Source organism: Macrobrachium nipponense, chromosome 16, assembly GCF_015104395.2.
Source record: "Macrobrachium nipponense isolate FS-2020 chromosome 16, ASM1510439v2, whole genome shotgun sequence".
In the NCBI taxonomy this organism is placed as follows: domain Eukaryota; kingdom Metazoa; phylum Arthropoda; class Malacostraca; order Decapoda; family Palaemonidae; genus Macrobrachium; species Macrobrachium nipponense.
Genome location: NC_087209.1, coordinates 21,685,909 through 21,705,908, shown reverse-complemented (window position 1 = coordinate 21,705,908; position 20,000 = coordinate 21,685,909). Strand labels below are relative to the sequence as shown.

Here is a 20,000-nt window from a genome sequence, read left to right as displayed (position 1 = left end):
TACTAGTAAAAGTGTCTGGTGTGAAACTGTCAAAATGAAGTTCAAGTCTTGTCCAAGACGCGTATGGGCAAAACGTCAATGTTCATGAGAGAGAGAGAGAGAGAGAGAGAGAGAGAGAGAGAGAGACTAGCACATGTTACTCGGAATAATTTTGTATTACGTTGAAAACAATTTTGACCCTTTCTTCGTTTAGTGAAATATGCAGCAGCAATTCTCGTTTCATTTTGTCAATAAACACTGGGATAAGGTTCATTCAAGAAGACAATTTAGTTAAATTCAAAACCATTATTGGGCGAAGAGGAAATCTGTCATTCAGCTGCAAGTTTACAAGAATATTTTCTTTATGTCATGCAATATACTCAGCGCTGCTATGTTTGTGAAGAATGTCACTGATACCATCCAGCTTTAATTACTCTGATATTTTGGCACAGAATCTTAGGAACAGCTCAGAATTATAGGCTAAAATTAAACTTATTTTTTTGATACTTCAAGATGCGTGACGCAAGGTTGAAAATAAGAAGCAGCAATGAATGGGACATTCGGTACCACTGAATGATTATTACTGGAATATGTGAATATTTTACCGTTAAAAAATTAAATTGCAACGATAAATTACAATAAAAAGGGGCTTCAATATATACATGAATTTCCTATAATATTATACATACAAACATACACACACACACACACACACACACACACACACATAATATATATATATATATATATATATATATATATATATATATATATATATATACATTACCTACATATATATATATATATATATACATAAATTCATATATATATATACATATATATATATATATATATATATATATATATATATATATATATATAGTTTATATATGTGTACATGTATATATACATATATATTATATATACGTAAAATGTGTCTACATCCGTGTGAATTGTTACTGATCAACCGATCGAGCTGCAGTTACTGTTTATGGATACTATATGTATTTTGCTCAAGTTCGAAATTCTTGCAGACTTCCTGACCGCAGAAAAGAGTTGCTAGCTGCAAAACAAAATTTATCTTAACTGCTCATTATTCTCCAATTCCTGTTGAAAATTCCTAAGCTGTCTGTTGCCTTCATATAAATAGTCATAAGTATAACATCTTTCAGGAGTATCCTTAGTGAAGAATCCCACCTCGTTACTAAAGCAAAGTGATCCATAAACAGAAAGACGTCTCTATCTGATGCTTCCTGCTTCCACCCATTCCAGCTAGCGTGGATCCAGAGGGACCGCTCGGCGATCCTCACCGTCGGGCAACACGTCATCACGCGGAACAACCGAATCGGGGTCTCCCACGACGGGCATCGCACTTGGTACCTCAACATCAGAGACGTGAAGCCGGCGGACGCTGGGACTTACATGTGCCAAATCAACACGGAGGTCGCCATCAGTCAGACTGGGCATGTGGATGTGGTCGGTGAGTGGTAGGCGTTACTTTTTTCTTCTGATTTCTGTTATAACGACTGTTATAATGATTGATAGAGGTTGTAACGGTTGTCAGTATAAATATGCAATATTATCGTTGTTACAAATTATATAATTTCTTTGTAGTGGTTACAGTTGTAATATATATATATATATATATATATTATATATATATATATATATATATATATATATATATAATCAGGAAATGTTTATTAATGAATTACGTTATTACTGACTATGATCTCGTTTCTCTGTAATGGTTATGGTTTCATTATATATAAATATATTTATATATGTGTATACACACATACATATATATATATATATATATTATATATATATATATATATATATGTATATATATACATACATATAATACAACCTTAACCATTACAGAGAAACGAAATTATAGTTAGTGATAACGTAATCCATGAATAAACATTTCCCAATTCTAGAGTATTATAGAGTATATGATCTAGTATAATTATAGATATATAAATATATATTCATATGATATGTATATAATATATATATATAATATTAATATATTTATATTATATATAATATATATATATATATATATATATATATATAGTATATATATATATATATATATAGAGAGAGAGAGAGAGAGAGAGAGAGAAAGAGGAAACATTTTATTAATCTGGGAAAAATTCGCCTCCTCCTCCCGGTTCGCCTTTGACCCGAACGAACAGTTCCTCCGTACATCAAGGACGACATGAGCTCGAGGGACGTGAGGCTCCTGGAGGGGAACAGCGTCACCCTGGCGTGCAGCGCGAGAGGGTCGCCGGTGCCGACGATCAAGTGGCGCCGGGAGGACAACGCCAACATCAGCCTCAACCTCACAACCTCAAGTACTAAATCTGGTATAGTGTTTTTGAACACCTCCCTCCGCCGCTGTTTGAGATGTTGCGATTTCGTTCATCCTAATGGCTTTCTCTAGCATGATATTCTATCTGCCTGTCCATTTGTGTATCCGTCTATCTTTTATATATATATATATATATATATATATATATATATATATATATATATATATAATATATAATATATATATATATATCATATATATATATGAATATATATATATATATATATATATATATATATATATATATTATATATATATATATATATTTAGAGTAAATATATATATATATATATATATATATATATATATATATATATATATATATATATATATATATATAACTATATATATTATAGCCTTCCACATATCCTAAAATCTTCCCGCCTTTAATCTATGTAATAACACAAAGACTGACGAAGAAAGAAATAAGAAAATGAATAAAAAAAAAAAGGAATTTAAATCCCAAGAGAGCGGGAGACCTGCCTATCAACAGGATGATTATGAAAATGACCTCGCTAAGTGAGCTGATTACTTTACGATAAAATCTACCACAGATATATCCCTAGGCTGACATTTTTTTTCAATAATACATAGTAACGCTTCTTGATCAAAGAAAATTAGAAAGGTTATGTCGATGGAAATATGTAATAAAAGAATTCACTATCATCATCCGGATAAATTTTTGGAGGGCCTTCATGCGGTCCATGAGATTGGGCTCCAGTCTGCCATAATAGTCTGAACTCTCAATCGAATTCAAACTTGAATAAAATAGGAGGCTGACCGTCGGTTAGACCACTGATTCCCAACCTGTGGGTAGCCATGGCACATTTGGGGGCGGGGGGGCTCCACATACATTCCACCTTGTTGACTCCTAGATTTCGGTTGTGTTAATGTTTTAGTCCTGCTGTTAAGCTATATTTTCAGACAAAGAAGAAATATTCCTCTAATAGACACTGATATTTTTATGACGGTTATTACAAAATAGGAATACTTTTCCCACCAATAATGTTTGGAACCGGAGGCCACAGAAAAATAAAAGCCTCCAAAAGGGACCATCAACTTTAAAAGAAGAAAAAAAAAAAATTGTGGGGTGGGACCTGGGCGACTCTGCCTTGTAAAATGTCAAGCTCTTCTGAAATTTTCAACAAACTTATTAGTCCATTGCAACTGTGTCATAATAAAGCTTCAACCCAATAGAACAGCGATAAGAGCTTAAACCCAACAGAACAGGTGAGAGCTTAAACCCAACGGAAAAGGGGTAAGAGCTTAAACCCAACAGAACACTGGCGAGAGCTTAAACCCAATAGAAAAGGGGTAAAAGCTTAAACCCAAAAGAACAATGGGAAGAGCTTAAACACAACAGAACAGTGGTCAGAGCTTAAACCCAATAGAAAAGGGGTAGGAGATTAAACCCAACAGAGCAGTGGTGGGAGGTTAAACCCAATACAATAGTGCTCCGAGCTTAAACCCAATAGAAAAGGGGTAAGAGCTTAAACCCAAAAGAACAATGGTAAGAGCTTAAACCCAAAAGAACAGTGCATTGTCAGAGCTTAAACCCAATAGAAAAGGGTAAGACTTAAACCCAAAAGAACAATGGTAAGAGCTTAAACCCAAAAGAACAGTGGTCAGAGCTTAAACCCAATAGAAAAGGGGTAAGAGCTTAAACCCAAAAGAACAATGGTAAGAGCTTAAACCCAAAAGAACAGTGGTCAGAGCTTAAACCCAATAGAAAAGGGGTAGGAGATTAAACCCAAAAGAACAATGGTAAGAGCTTAAACCCAAAAGAACAGTGGTCAGAGTTAATTAAGTGGTAAGAGCTTAAACCCAAAATAGAAGTTAAAGAGCTTAAACCCAAAAGAACAGTGGTCAGAGCTTAAACCCAATAGAAAAGGGGTAAGAGCTTAAACCCAAAAGAACAATGGTAAGAGCTTAAACCCAAAAGAACAGTGGTCAGAGCTTAAACCCAATAGAAAAGGGGTTAAGATCTTAAACCCAAAAGAACAATGGTAAGAGCTTAAACCCAAAAGAACAGTGGTCAGAGCTTAAACCCAATAGAAAAGGGGTAAGAGATTAAACCCAAAAGAACAATGTAAGAGCTTAACCAAAAAACATGGTCGAGCTTACCCAATAGAAAAGGGGTTAAGCTTAAACCCAAAAGAACAATGGTAAGAGCTTAGCATAGAGCCCACAGAAGATAAACAGAACAATGGTCAGAGCTTAAACCCAATAGAAAAGGGGTAGGATTAACAAAAGAACAATGGTGAGAGCTTAAACCCAAGAACATGGTGAGAAGCTTACCCAAAAGAACAGTGGTCAGAGCTTAAACCCAAAAGAACAATGGTGAGAGCTTAAACCCAACAGAACAGTGGTCAGAGCTTAAACCCAAAAGAACAATGGTGAGAGCTTAAACCCAACAGAACAGTGGTGAGAGCTTAGACCCAATAGAACAGTGGTCAGTGCTTCTAATAGAACAGCGGTAACTGCTTTCACCAGAGAATATTCCTTTCGACAAAGACGGGCCTAAACAAACCCATAATAAAAGGTACAGGTAGAAGGATAAGAAAAACGGCGAAAGGTAAAGTGATATTTGGAAACGACCATATTAAAAATTAGCGTCACTGCTGCTACTCTCCAGCTCTCGAATTCAAATGGATGAAGCGAGTGACTCGGGACTTTTTTCTCGCTTTTTGTGATGCTGGAAAGTGCCTAATTCTTACATGAAAGGGAGCGCACTGTGAAAGAGAGAGAGAGAGAGAGAGAGAGAGAGAGAGAGAGAGAGAGAGAGAGAGAGAGAGGAAAATTATATAAATGATAGTTTTACAATGAAATGATTATAAGTGACCATGGAGAAACCTAGCTAATTCTCTGACTGGGTTAGTCTAAACCTGTTTAAATTAAGCAAAAATCTAATTAAGCTGAATTGTACTTAACACCGGTTTCTTGGTGCGGGTCACTGTCTGCAGTTTACGAAAAAAATTCAGTTCGGGCATTTGAGCGATTTAAATTTTTACACTATTATTGTGGAAATAAATTGAAGTGCATATAGTGATGGTATACGAACCACTTGAAATCCATTTGTGAACAATATAACGAAATGGGAGGCTTCCCATGGCTAGGCGGGTAGCGTGGGTACTCTTGATATTAAGGGTGGCAGTTCGATTCCTCCGGAAAGAGTGAAGGTTTGTTCAGTTATACTTTAGGAAAAGTCTCTTCATTATTGATACAAACAAGATGGTCTAGCTACATAGATCGAGTGGCTACGACGCGTTGGAACGGAGACACGTTAATAACCAGTCAGCTTAATAATCTATACAAGATAAGGCGAATGTGCTAATGTGCCTAGGTCGGTTATAGTGAGTTGCTCTATTGAGCCTCGTAGACTATGTGCGAATATGGAAGAATCTGCTTAAAGTTTATTCTCTGGCATTAATTAGAGGCTGAATACGGAAATGAATAAATGCATTTTCTTATGCATAAATGGAATCTACCAACAGCGATATCAACTTGAAAAGCTAGACTCCTGCTATAAAATGACTATTAGGAGAAAGACAAACACAAAATTCCTTAGAGAACTGAAGTGAAAATAAAAAAAACAAGAGAGAGAAAGAGAAAGGTGCTTTTAGCGTGACAACCTATTCTAAGCATACAGTCAACAGAACATTTCTATGATCTCTGTAATAAAATGCAGTGTATCCATAGACGTTTCTATGTGTTTAACTTCCCCTACTTCTGAGTCTCGGGACTATAGGGATCGCTCCTTATATTACTATCATTCCTGAGTGAAATACATTTCGATGTAAAAAGGTGTCGCAAACAAATAAAGACAAGCGCTTTCTACTAATTTTACGATAAAGGTAATGAAAGTTTGACAGAGGAGCACCTCAGCAAGGTACGGATGCAGATATTATGACAAATGGGCAACAGGCCTAACTTAGGAGGCAGAGCCACTGAGGCCAATAACGGAAGTTTTGTGAACTGTCCATCCGCCTGTGGTGTTTTTGTATGGTAACACTGCGTCCCTGGCTTTAGATAGTTACATTCAGCTTACATTCAACGATTATAATATCCTATTTCGAATATTAACGGTGTAATTCGCATACAGTAAATTATTAAAACACGTTTCAGTTACAAATGTACACCCAGATATCCTTTTATATACCTAAAACTTACAATTAGCGTAACTATCTAAAGCCCGGGACGCAGTGTTACCATACAAAAACATCACAGGCGGATGGACAGATGATAAAAAACCGAGTATAGTTAAGGGTTCAGTATTATGTGATTTCGGCTCAATTATTAAACGCTTTCCCCACTTGAAAAACTTGAAAGTATACTGAAATCTAGGTTTCACCGAGTCATAATTTACTTTATAAGACGCAATATTCCTATGTAATTAAAAATGCTACAATACGGGGTTTTGTTATGACTCTTTGAGACCTATAATTTTATGTAGAAGGTGCTACCATTTTTTGTTAAATTAAATATATGGATAAATGCATGAACGTGTACGATCATCACTGAGACACTAAATCCAACTCAAAAGCGATGCATCTATTATTACTGCTGTTATTGTTACTGACTTTCAGCCTTATTTCCTTCCAGTGCTGGAGGTCCCAGGGCCCCTCTTACACCTGCCCCAGGTAACTCGGACAGACATGGCTGCCTATTTGTGCATCGCGTCCAATGGAATTCCACCTTCTGTCAGCAAGCGGATTCAGGTAGAAGTGAAATGTGAGTGCAGGCAGTCACCTGAACAAAATTTCAGTAATTTCAGTAACCTCTTAAAAGGAACGTTCAAGCTCTGGTACTAAGCACTAAATGTAATGGACAAACCTAAAAACCGCTTTAGAGATACAGAAAATGTTCAATGAAAGTGATTTCTTCCAATTCAAACGGAAAAATCTTCAAGGTAAACAGATTTTTAGCTTTTCAGATTAACCTCAGTGGTCTCATTCCAGTTAATATACATGAGATTTATTATAGAATTATTTACTTTAGCCATTGTTTTCTTTGGCAGTTGTGCCCACAGTGTACGTACCACACCAGCTGGTGGGGGTGCCCCTTGGACAGGATGTAACCATCGAGTGTTACATCGAGGCTTGGCCTACGGGCCTTAACTACTGGAAGAGGCCGAATGGTATCCAGGTCCTCCATAATGATAGAAAGTAAGTTAAAGGCTAAGGATCTTATTTATTATAGAATTACAGGAAAAATGCTTTCATTACCTCCTGCCAATATACTAACGACAAAACTAATGCTCAACAGTCAACGATAAATTTTCAGTCTGTAACTTCTAGTATAAGCAGTGTGGTCAAATTTGAAAACTTCCAAATATATATAACAAATATCCCAAAATAAGTTCTCTGTTTTCAGTCTCAATTTAAGTAATTCTTTTATTTTTATTTATCAAATCAATGTGCTTCATTGCCTAATGGTTCACAAAATATACCAACACTTGTGTCTATGATAGGCCAACAGCAGTTGTTAGCTTTCAGGATTGCATTAGTCTTATTCGTAGAGGAAAAGTCTTTAAGCAGTTATTTATAGTTTACAATATCAAATCTATTAATGAATTCTCGAACCTATGATAATCTAAATCTTTTCAACAGTTGCTATAAAACCCAGTCTTGTTTTTTTACGAATTCTTGAGAATTTCAATTTAGAATTAAAACAAAATTTCTTTCCAAATCGCCTCAACATTCAGATGAAATAAATATAAACATATCAGTCCTTTCAACAGAAGTCAGTGATTCTCCCTAAATAAATTCCTTACAGCAAGGCCTGGGAAATTCTATAACAATGCAAAATAAAAATTAAAAAATAAAACTGTAAAAAAGCCGCATCTCTTTCGCCACCCCTCTTAACAGGTATAAAGTGAAACAGGTGGAAGGGTCTCAGAGGTATAAGACCCATCTGTTATTGACCATTATGAACGTGACCCGTCATGACACCGGGGAATACAACTGCATCGCCAACAACAGTCAAGGAGGAGCTCAACAGGCCGTCAGGGTTTCGGTCTCTCAACCTATTCCCCTGCACACCAACACCATCTCTAAAGGTGAGAAAGAGAGAGAGAGAGAGAGAAGGTTATGGATTACCTCATCGAGGCTCGCTGTCCTGTTTCATTTACATCATGAGAGAGAGATTACCTCTTCGAGGCTATTCTGTTTGATCTACATGATGAGAGATAGAGAGAAAATTTCATGGATTACCTCGTCGAGGCTCGCTGTCTTGTTTCATTTACATCATGAGAGAGAGAGATTATCTCTTCGAGGCTCCTCTGTTTAACTTACATGATGAGAGAGAGGCTCGCTGTCTTGTTTCATTTACATCATTTGAGAGAGAGAGAGAGAGAGAGAGAGAGAGAGAATGTTATGGAGTACCTAGTCGAGGATAGCTGTCCTATGTGCGTGTTTTTTTTTCTTTTTTTACATGATGATGATGATATTGAAAGAGAGAGAGAGAGAGAGAGAGAGAGAGAGAGAACGTTATGGATTACTTCGTCGAGGCTCCCTGTCTTGTTGCATTTACATGAGAGAGAGAGAGAGAGAGAGAGAGAGAGAGAGAGAGAGAGAGAGAGAGAGAGAGAGAAATATTTGATGGATTACCCCAGCAAAGACCCTCCTGTTCCAATTACATGAAGTCATGTTGACGAAGCACTGGTCCCGCATGTGTCTGTCTTCCGCTCTCTCTTCCTCACTTTACACCCTGCTGCGACCAACAACAGTCGACATCAAGCAGATACATACTTCATTACTTGGGTCTGCATAGGGAATAACGCTACTGATAAGAGGCTATCGTCACTTAACCACCAGAGAGAGTGAGAGAGAATTTAAAGTTATACTAAGGAAAACAAACATGAGAGAGACAGGGAGACAGAGAGGGAGAGTACGACAGGGAAAGAGGTTTTGGAAATTAATAAGAAAACTGTCCTTCCTGGGAGAAAGGCCGGCAGAGTGACTTGTTCTGTAAATTAAAGTGTCCTTTCTCTTATAGAGGAGAGAGAGAGAGAGAGAGAGAGAGAGAGAGAGAGAGAGAGAATGTATTCAATACCTTACAGAGTAATTCCATGTTAATGCTGACAATTAGCTGTCTTCACACCACACACACACACACACACACACACAGAGAGAGAGAGAGAGAGAGAGAGAGAGAGAGAGAGAGAGAGAGAGAGAGAAAAGTTTATACATAGTAAGCTGAACAGAGTACTATATTGATATTCTTTATTCTTTCTGATGCAACAGGATATGAGGGTAAAGACACCATACAAGGGAAACCGTCTCTGCCTGCTGTCTCCTGGGCAAAAGATACAGGTAAGAACGAGAAGGACACAGGTAATCTAATAAATAAGGAGAATGAGTTTTTAAAAAAATTGCTAATATCTTAATTAATTTTCACTGGACCTTTTAGTCAGTTTTAGTGGCCTAAGAAATTTGCCTTATTCTAATTCAATACTTGCCCCCAATGAGAATATTAACAGTATAGATATTCGTCATGCCCATTTTCTATCTTTATATACTTGGGAGCTGTCATTTCAAGGAATCATAATTAGGTCCTTTTTGCCGTCCAATTCTCTATAGAACTATCCTTTCAACTTCGTCCCACACACACACACACAAACATACACACACACAAACATACACACACACACACAAAGCTATCCTCAAGGCATCCTCCAGGTCTCTTTATCTTCCTGCCTCTCAGTAACTTTCCCCAAAGACCCCATTTCAATTTCAGCATGAAAATTGCCCCCAAAAACCTCTCGATATCGTATCCTCAATGCAATTCTAACTCTTCTTTCAACTTGGTAACTGTCCCAAGAAACCATCAATTATGATCCTCGTCATGTTTTTATATCCTTAAATTTGGGTGCGTCCACGCTACATTAGTGCATGTCATAAACGTATGTCTGCAACTTTTCCCATACATGTCATAATCAACCTGGATATAGGTCAACGACTTAATGGTAGCCCTAATCAGCGCTACATACGATTATCTAGGATTTAGCAAAGGCTCGTTCTCCACTTACAGTCGTTAACTTAGTTTTAACCTCTCCTGATACGTATGCAAAGAGTTGCAATGAATTATCGAATACATATCATAAACAACCTGACTACAAGTCAACGACGTAATGGTAGTCCTTATCAGTGCTAAATACGATTATCTCCACTTACGGTGGTTAAACTAGTTTTAAAAGTGTTTCAGTTCCTCATTGGACGAGTGGGTTGCGTGCTCGCCTACAATTAGGTAGTCGCGAGTTCGATTCCCCGTTCTGCCAACGTGGAGTCAAAGGAATTTATTTCTGATGATTAGAAGTTCATTTCGCTATATAATGTGGTTCGGATCCTACAATAAGCTGTAGGTCCCGTTGCTAGGTAACCAATTGGTTCCTAGCCACGTAAAAAATATCTAATCCTTCGGGCCAGCCCTAAGAGAGCTGTGAATCAGCTCAGTGGTCTGGTTAAACTAAGAATTATACTTTAACGTGTTTCTGATATCAGTGCGATAAGTTGCAGATATGTTTGTGACATGATTCACTGCATTATGGACGCACCGTCATCATGAGCGTCCCGAGAACAGTCTTAATAATGAACTCTTCCCCATCTCATTCTTTCAGACTCAGCTTCGTCGGTCAAGGACGAGCTGGCAGACCTGCGCAAGGTGTCGCACCACCACCACGCCAACTACAACAACCACCAGGAGCCGTCGACGAAGAGAATCAACGAGATCAACGTGAATGAAGACTTCCCCCCTCCCTCCTCCTCCTCTTCTACCTCGTCTGCCAGTGCCTCCAGGAGATCAAACAGTCTTTGCATCTTCGTCTCCTTCCTCCTCTTTCTGCGCGGAGTTCAAGAAAGACACTGTGCAAAGTCCTCGTGGATTGTTATACTGTTGTAGATTTATATATATATATATATTATATAATATTTCTTCGGAAAATTATGTGTGTGTGATTGTGTGTGTGTGTATGTCCTTGTCCATATATAAATATATAATTATAGAGTAATTGTTCCAGAAGTTCGTTCTTCACAAACATTGCTGTGGTACTCGGAAAAGATCAACGGAGGAAAAGGAAAGCGATGCGCGTCAGAAAAACATCAGGGAAAGCTCGGAAAACTTGATGATTTGGTGGAAAATTTCGTATGCGCATTGACAGATCCATTCCGGTGATAATGAAACACAAAGTCTACGAACCCTTAACCTACTGATAACTAGACAGATATGATTTCCTCAATTTCCTTACCTCTCTCTCTCTATCTCTCTCACTCTGGCTCATTGTCACGTTCCTCGTGACTTCAGTCTCAAACAGCGACAGTGTTTTCAGGGCTTAAGCCTACATACTGGGCAGAGAAGAAAATTCCCAACTATTTTCAAGGTGTATACGAGCATGGCGTCAGAGATCGACATTAAAAATGAACCTGCTTTATTTTGACTTACGTAAAATTCATGAAAAGGAAAAGCTTATATGCTAAGTAAGGAAGACTGTAAATCGAGTGGGTGTACAATTTGTCAATCGTTTCGTCCTTTTCCTTGCTTTATACGTCAACTCATCTTAAAAAATCTATTTTAATTACATATCCAAGAGAATCACCATCTGACTGAAACTATGTAACGTAGCATGTAATACTTCCAACTAACTCCGATTTTTGTTGGGTTTCCCGTTACCATGCATTAAGTATCATAAAAAAAAGTGGTCTGCTGTATATAGATAAAAAAGAAAATAAAAAAAAAAGGTCGAGGTAGGGGGAGCCTTAGAATATTCTAAAATGATACACCTGTGGACTGAAATACAATGAGACACGATTATACTAGAAATACCAAGAGAGATTTTGTAGCAGCTTCCTGCTTGCGTGTATGTTCATAAACTATAATAAATACAAACGCCACAATCAGTACTTCAGTAATGTCGTAAGAGGATAAAAGGAACGTCCCTAGAATGCTAAAATACCGATTTTCTCGTCTGTATGAAATCCCTGATACTTTCTTCCTTGTATAAAGGTATCTTCATGGTGTGTATGTAACAGAGATATTGTTACGTTTAGAATGAATCAGATTCCTATGATGTACATATTCCTCCACTGTATCATCTACAAGATTTGGACAAATTACGTACCGGAGTACGTGGATAGCCGAACTCTGTATGTATCATACAGAAAAGTGATAATACTGACATAGTTCTTACAAAATAATTCCAATGACACAACCAGTTTTCTGTGTGTATAGAGCATTAGTTGTAATTTGGTTGACATTGACTTGTATAAGATGTCCTATTGTAGATTCTCTCTCTCTCTCTCTCTCTCTCTCTCTCTCTCTCTCTCTCTCTCTCTCTCTCTCTCTCTCATAAAATCTATTTCAAGGCTTGCGTAAGTGTCCAGTTAGCTCCTTCTGTCTCAAATTAAATACATTTCAAAACTTGTACATATGATGTCAAGTCACTTTTTCTCTCTTACTCTGAACCATATTCTACCACGAGAGAGACTTGTAAATATATCTGATGTACATATGACATTTAGAATTCCAAGGTCTTCAACTTACACGTACATACAAACATACTTTCATACCTACGAGTACATACAAACATCCTTTCATGTCTTGAATATATCAGTGCATATATACTAAACTAAAGACAAACTGGTATGTATACGCACGTATAAAGCAGTGTTGCTTTGTATCGTACCGCATGCGAGCATGCAGTATAATATTACCTTCATAATATACTTCTGCGTCACCTGCCACCATATGGGAAATATATTTATGTACAAATCTTCCTTAAAATAACAGCTTTAAAAATCTGACGAGGCCCTTCACTTGAGAATAGGACGCCTTCCAAGTCACGTGATGCCCCTAGGCGTGAATAGACTATGAATGCAGTTTTGTCCGTAATCACTTGTCTTTCGGTCAAACTACGTATAATAGTACAGCCTCGTATCCATGTGTAGACTTTATGAATTAGGGAATTCCTCGATGATATTTATACTCTACAATGGAAGAGGTGATTTCCGCTGCAGTAAACAGTCTTATCTCCGTCATATCCACCAAACGGGGTTCATCAAAGGATGTTTCCATTAAGATTCATTAATAATTGTTCACTGCAAAGACTAGTGGGAAAATATTACCTGCTCCAGGTCTTCGACAATGTTTGCTTACTTAATCATCATTAATAACAGCAGTAGATATGACAGGGAAACAATGAAGAAATATCTGTTCGGCTTGACCGTTCAGACAAAATAAATCTTACTAGGTGCCGTAAGATAGATAGATTACTGAAACCCAATCATTGATGTTCATGTCTGAATTCCTTGAATGATTTTTAACAGTATTCTATGGAAAAGGAAAGAAATTCCGAAGTAACCATGACAGGCTATTAATTATTAATATGTACGAAAATTGTAATCAAAGAAGTGTTTTACACCCCATCGGGTTTGTATTTGCGCAGATATTGACTAGGAGTGTACCATTAAGGTCTCGAAAACAAACTATAGTGGCAAAGTAAGACACACTACGATTGTCAGTCAATAACAAAGTAATGGTACAGCATACAATGAAAAGATTACAAATGACAGCTATAACGAAGAGGATATCAAAGGAAACTTTCCAAGGTCAAAACTGACAACAGTAATACAATAGCTCTTCTTTATGAGAAATTATAGGTCGTATTATCTCTAAAAAAAAGGCGAAACAGCGCAGGTAATTTAAATATTTCATAACTAACAATAAGAGAAGGATATCTTGTCTCAGATAACGAGAAAAAGTTCACCAAAGTTTTCTTTTATACAGACGTGGGTGTCTGAGATGAAGAGATAAATACAAGTGTCAGAAACAGGAAAATACTGGAACACTGCGGATCGTCACAAAAAAAGAAGAATAAATACGACACGCTAAAGAGAGTAAAATAAAAAGTCTTATCAAGTCCAGCGTTAAATGAAATGAAAGAATTTCTTATCCTGTTCTTAATTAAGGTCTCTTGCGAAATCAAATCACTGGGTCATTTCCATCACGGCGTCGAAACTGAGAATATTCGGCATCCGGAGAGATCAGCGACTCAGATCTCCAACAAGCCGTTTGTCCCAGGGTTAATTAATACTTCCTAACCTTCACCTTACTCCTGTTACTTATCCTTTACTCATTCTTATTGGTAAACTTAAATGAATCCAGATTATTTATTCTAATGTTTGTAAATCTAAAGAAATTTGATTAAGCGTCTTTGAAAGTTTTCTAGACAATAAGTACATCATCTGCTGATTCCATGCCAGCCATTATTTTTTCATGCATCTTGTAAATTATGAATTCTACCGTTCCAAAATTGAGGTTCTTTTCCTATGCCTTATATCCTTATTTGATGGAAAGTGGATCTATACCTTATATCCTTATTTTATGGAAAGTGGAAGAATACTCCGACACCACCTTCAAGCAGAGAACCATATTTCCTTGGAAAGAAAGGCCAGTAAACATCGCATAGACCAAAATAAAAATTTCATTTCAGGACATGATACAGAAGGGTAACAGGATATTCAAGTGAACATTTAGCTTCAAATATACCTTAAAATCCCAGATAAATAACTGGTGATATCTACTTAGGCAAAACACTTGTCAAGACACAAAAGGACAGTTTTCACTATTTTCGAGGAAACTGTCCTGATTAACTCCACAGAAGCTGCATGTTTAATTCCAACATTGCAATACGTTCTGTTCTTTAAGGAACTGTACAATGCGTTTGCCTTTATAGGCATCAATGCCCAAAATACGTATATATTAATTTATGCAGAAATTTTAGACCCCATCAAACTTTATATTGTCCCTTGCAATTTGATTTTCGAATACTTTCCAGTATACCTTCTCTTCATTCCTTTATTCTGTGGATGCTATCCTTGCCCTCTCTGACACTAAATGATACAAAACTAAGAGGTCTTGTAAACGAATGCCTTCCATTAAAGAAACTCTCTCGTCTTCTCATGATCTCTATCAAATGAACATTTTATCTTTGCAGTTTTCGTACTTGTCATCAGTTTATTCCACTCCAGATCTTAAATTAACTGTGGGATGTTTTCAGGTCCACATGAGATTCACGGTTGCTAAGAACTCTTTATATATATATATATATATATATATATATATATATATATATATATATAGTATATATATATATATATATATATATATATATATATATATATATATATATATATATATATATATATATATATATATATATATTTATATATATATATATATATATATATATATATATATATATATATATATATATTATATATATATATATATATATATATATATATATATATATATATATATATATATATATATATATATATATATTATATAATATATATATATATATATATATATATATATATATATATATATATATATATATATATATATATATATATATATATATATATATATATATATATATAATGGAAGCTAACGACAACCTCCCAATAAAGCAAACGACTGGTTGTAAAATAACCGATAATTTAATCAACAACCAAGCTGTTTTACACAACTTTTCGTAAACAACAGTAATAAAGTGTTTTATTTTTATTTTTTGAATAACTACTTCTGAAGAAACAAAGACGTAGCTGCTTTTTCTGTATACATACATGCTTGCGTATATATATATTATTATTAATATATATATCTATATATATATATACTATATATATATATACATATATATCCATACCATATATCATTATACTATATATATATATATATATATTATAAAACTAATATATTAATTATATATATAATATACCTCACATGCATGAAGAGACGATTTTCAGTAAAGAAACAATTTCCTTGAAAAAATACATTTACATTCCATCAGGTAAATAATTGGAAACAATATCCAGTCTTCCAGTTCTTTTTAAACAAAGGCATGTCGAGAACACAATCGTCCCACAAGCACACACACTATAGTATATTCACATTAACCGTGCATTTGATGTCTAGGTCCGTCCCTTACGACGCTCCTGATTGGCTGTTGATAAGCCAATCACAGGGCTGGAAACTCTCAGTCTCTGGAGAGAATTCACATAGGCAGGATGTATGTTCCACCTCTCTTTAGATACGTCTTTCAAACGTATCCCTCAGGAGAGGTGGAACGTACATCCTGCCTATGTGAGCTCTCGAGAGAGACTGAGAGTTTGCAGCCCTGCGATTGGCTTATCAACAGCCAATCAGGAGCGTCTTAAGGAACTGGCCTAGTCATCAAATGCACGATTGATGTGAATCTAATATAGTAAGAAAAGTAGACAATAATTTCTCCTACTGCTGCTGCTGCTTACACATAGAGACAGACGTACTAACATATATCTAATCACACAGACATGAGTTGTGAAACCCATTTGGTAAAGAGAAATGTTTTTCCTTGATTCTGTACCTGATATTCTTGTGTTGAGATGATTAATAAATAAAAGTTTCTGATATTTCGCTGCCATTTCTTTCACCAAATTCTTATACCAAACCTCAGAAAAACCAATTGGCCAGTTTCATTATTGACATCAACCAACACTTTAAAATGGTATTACCTAAAGTTAAATAAAAAAAAACTACAACCCAATGAATTTTAAAAAATGGATATCACTAAATATGTCTTGAAAAAATTGATATATCACATGAGAAATGGATATCATTTGGACTGATATGACTGTAACCTATTTTTATGAAAATGTGTAACTAAATAAAGATATGAAAATTGTCACCCAAATAAAGCTTGAAAACAAAATGGACATCAACCAGATAGTTAGAAAAAGATTGATATCAACGAAAGATAGCCGGATAAAAACAGATATCACTTCCTTGAGTGTCAGCCAAAGATATCTTTAAAAAGACATCTTAAAAAAAGGAAATCACCATCATACCCTTAAAAGAAATAAGTCAAATATATTTTGATAGACACTTATAAAACAAAACAAAAAATAATATTAACGAAAGACATGATTAAAATTTACATCAATCCAAAAATAGCTGAAATAAAGGGATATGCCTAAAAATATTTCAAACACACTGAATATTACTTAAAATGTTCTGACAATGGATATCACAAAAAAGTTATCTTGAAAAAAAAAAGAAATTTTCTTTGAAATATCCAAAGAAATCTTATTTCAAAAGTGTCCCTTAAGAAAATTTCATTCAACTTAAAGAGAACTTGAAAAACCTTACATTGGTCAAAGATTAAACAAATTGAATATTACTCAAAGACACCTTCTGAAAAGAAGGAAATAATCAAAATACCTTTGGGAAATAATCACAACCAAAGATGTCATGGAAAAAATGGATATCGCCCAAATTTATCTTTGAAATGACTGTTGCCGAACATTTCTACCTCAAATGGCTATCTTACTAAAAAGTAGCTGATTTCACCAAAGGTTTCTGTAGAAAAATTGGTATCACATACGACGTGATATCACCAAAGGTTTCTGTAGAGATATTGGTATCACATACGACTTGATATCACCAAAGGTTTCTGTAGAAAAATTGGTATCACATACGACTTGATATCACCAAAGGTTTCTGAGGAAAAATGGTATCACATACGTTTTAGTAAGAAAAAAAAATTCAAATATACACTAAAAATATTACCATTATCCACAGACATGTGCAGAAAACGGATGCTACCAATTATATATATATATGCATACGTACGTACGTACATATACACTACATTATATGTGTGTGTGTGTGTGTGTGTGTGTGGTGGTGTGTGTGTGTGTGTGTGTGTGTGTGTGTGTGTGTGTGTAGAGGAAGGAAAACTGTGTGCTATTTGCCGCTAGGAAGTTTACCTTCTGGGAACTTGGGATAATATGCAAATACAGTACATAAGAAAAAGAAGTTTCATATTCTAATTTTGCTAAGTTTCAGGGTGGCTTTAAATTATTTTAAATGCATTGTGCCTTACATTTTTTTTTTTCACCGATAAGGCTGTTTATGTGTTTACATTAACTATTTTACTTCATTCTGTGTATTTCATATTTTTCTCCGGGAGGGTCGCTTGCGAGTTAATGCGCTCTGAGTTATATTTCGAATATATAAATATTTTCCCATTTCAATATTTCTACTACTACTACTACTACTACTACTACTAACTTACTACTTAACTACTTACTACTTACTATATAAATAATATAATAATATAATAATAATAATATAATAATAATAATAATAATATATAATAATAATAATAATAATCAATTTAAAAAATATTCATAGTATCACGAGTCTTAAAATTGAGGGCAAACAGCTGATATATTACGCACGCTTATCGAGGGCAGACAACTGGTATAATTACGCACGCTTACTGAGGGCAGACAACTGGTATAAATACGCACGCTTATTGAGGGCAGACAACTGGTATGATCACGGACTCTTATTGAAAATTTACAAACCACGCCTATAGAAAGGTAGAGGAAAGGTTTTTTCAAAAGCTAAAGCCAAAACTTTGACTTCCAAAAGTCAAAGCAAAATTAGTACAAGACACTAAGAAATACTTTATAGGGAACGTTGTTTACCAAGAAGTAATGGACTCCGTGGAGTCAAATGTGGAGGGATATTCTGACCCCATAGACATTACAATGTGCACTGAAGAAGACTAACTAAATGACAATGTGCTAAACGCCACTGGTTCTGATTAGTCTGCGTCCCAGACTAATCGCGAACCATGGGTTTTGTTTTGAAATTTTCTTTTCCACAGAAAATCAAACGCGGTGCGACGAAGGACCAGTTCAGGACTGGCAGCCGCATTTAGACAGGGATTCCTTCAACTGCCCTCCTGCCCCGCGCAGTGTAGCGGGCGCCATGTCGCTAATAGTAATAATAATAATATTAACGTCCTTGTTCATTCGTTAATGTTAAAAGCAAATAAAAGTATAAATCTAAGAAATTTTCAAAACTATGTTCCTACAATTTTTCTTATACAAAAATATTTGCCTTCTGACCATTTGGTATTACATAATACTTTTCTTCAGACAAACGTGACCATTCCATATTACAAAATATTTTTCTTCAGACAAACGTGACCATTCCGTATTACAAAATACTTTTCTACAAACTAACGTGACCATTTCGTATTACAAAATACTTTTCTTCAGACAATGACCATTCCGTAATACAAAATACTTTTCTTCAGACAATGACCATTCCGTAATACAAAATACTTTTCTTCAGACAAACGTGACCATTCCGTATTACAAAATACTTTTCTTCAGACGATGACCATTCCGTAATACAAAATACGTTTCTACAAACAAACGTGACCATTTCGTATTACAAAATACTTTTCTTCAGACAAACGTGACCATTCCGTATTACAAAATACTTTTCTTCAGACAAAATACTTTTCTTCAGACAATGACCATTCTGTAATACAAAATACTTTTCTTCAGACAATGACCATTCCGTAACACAAAATACGTTTCTACAAACAAACGTGACCATTTCGTATTACAAAATACTTTTCTTCAAACCAAGGCCTATAAACAAACGTGACCATTTCGTATTACAAAATAATTTTCTTCAAACAGGCGTGACCATTCCGTATTACAAAATAATTTTCTTCAGACAAACATGACCATTCCGTGTTACAAAATACTTTTCTTCAGACAAACATGACCAT

General features: G+C 35.4%; 1 protein-coding gene and 1 long non-coding RNA gene across 3 annotated transcripts in view; one reads left to right on the top strand and one right to left on the bottom strand.

Annotated features, from left to right (window-relative positions):
• LOC135195604 (lachesin-like) overlaps positions 1–15,437 on the top strand; it is a 320,890-nt gene extending 305,453 nt beyond the window's left edge. Inside the window, exons 3-9 of one of the 2 annotated variants that reach the window (XM_064221930.1) lie at positions 1,252–1,459; positions 2,187–2,345; positions 6,965–7,093; positions 7,380–7,527; positions 8,230–8,420; positions 9,607–9,675; positions 10,980–15,437. In XM_064221930.1, coding sequence (XP_064078000.1) covers positions 1,252–1,459; positions 2,187–2,345; positions 6,965–7,093; positions 7,380–7,527; positions 8,230–8,420; positions 9,607–9,675; positions 10,980–11,260 — 1,185 coding nt within the window. In that variant the 3' untranslated portion in view covers positions 11,261–15,437. Of the gene's footprint in view, positions 1–1,251; positions 1,460–2,186; positions 2,358–6,964; positions 7,094–7,379; positions 7,528–8,229; positions 8,421–9,606; positions 9,676–10,979 lie in introns of both variants that reach the window. The other variant, XM_064221929.1, reaches the window with a different exon arrangement.
• The window catches only part of LOC135195605 (uncharacterized), a 411,580-nt gene that overhangs the window by 211,944 nt on the left and 179,636 nt on the right, over positions 1–20,000 (bottom strand). The window lies entirely within an intron of this gene.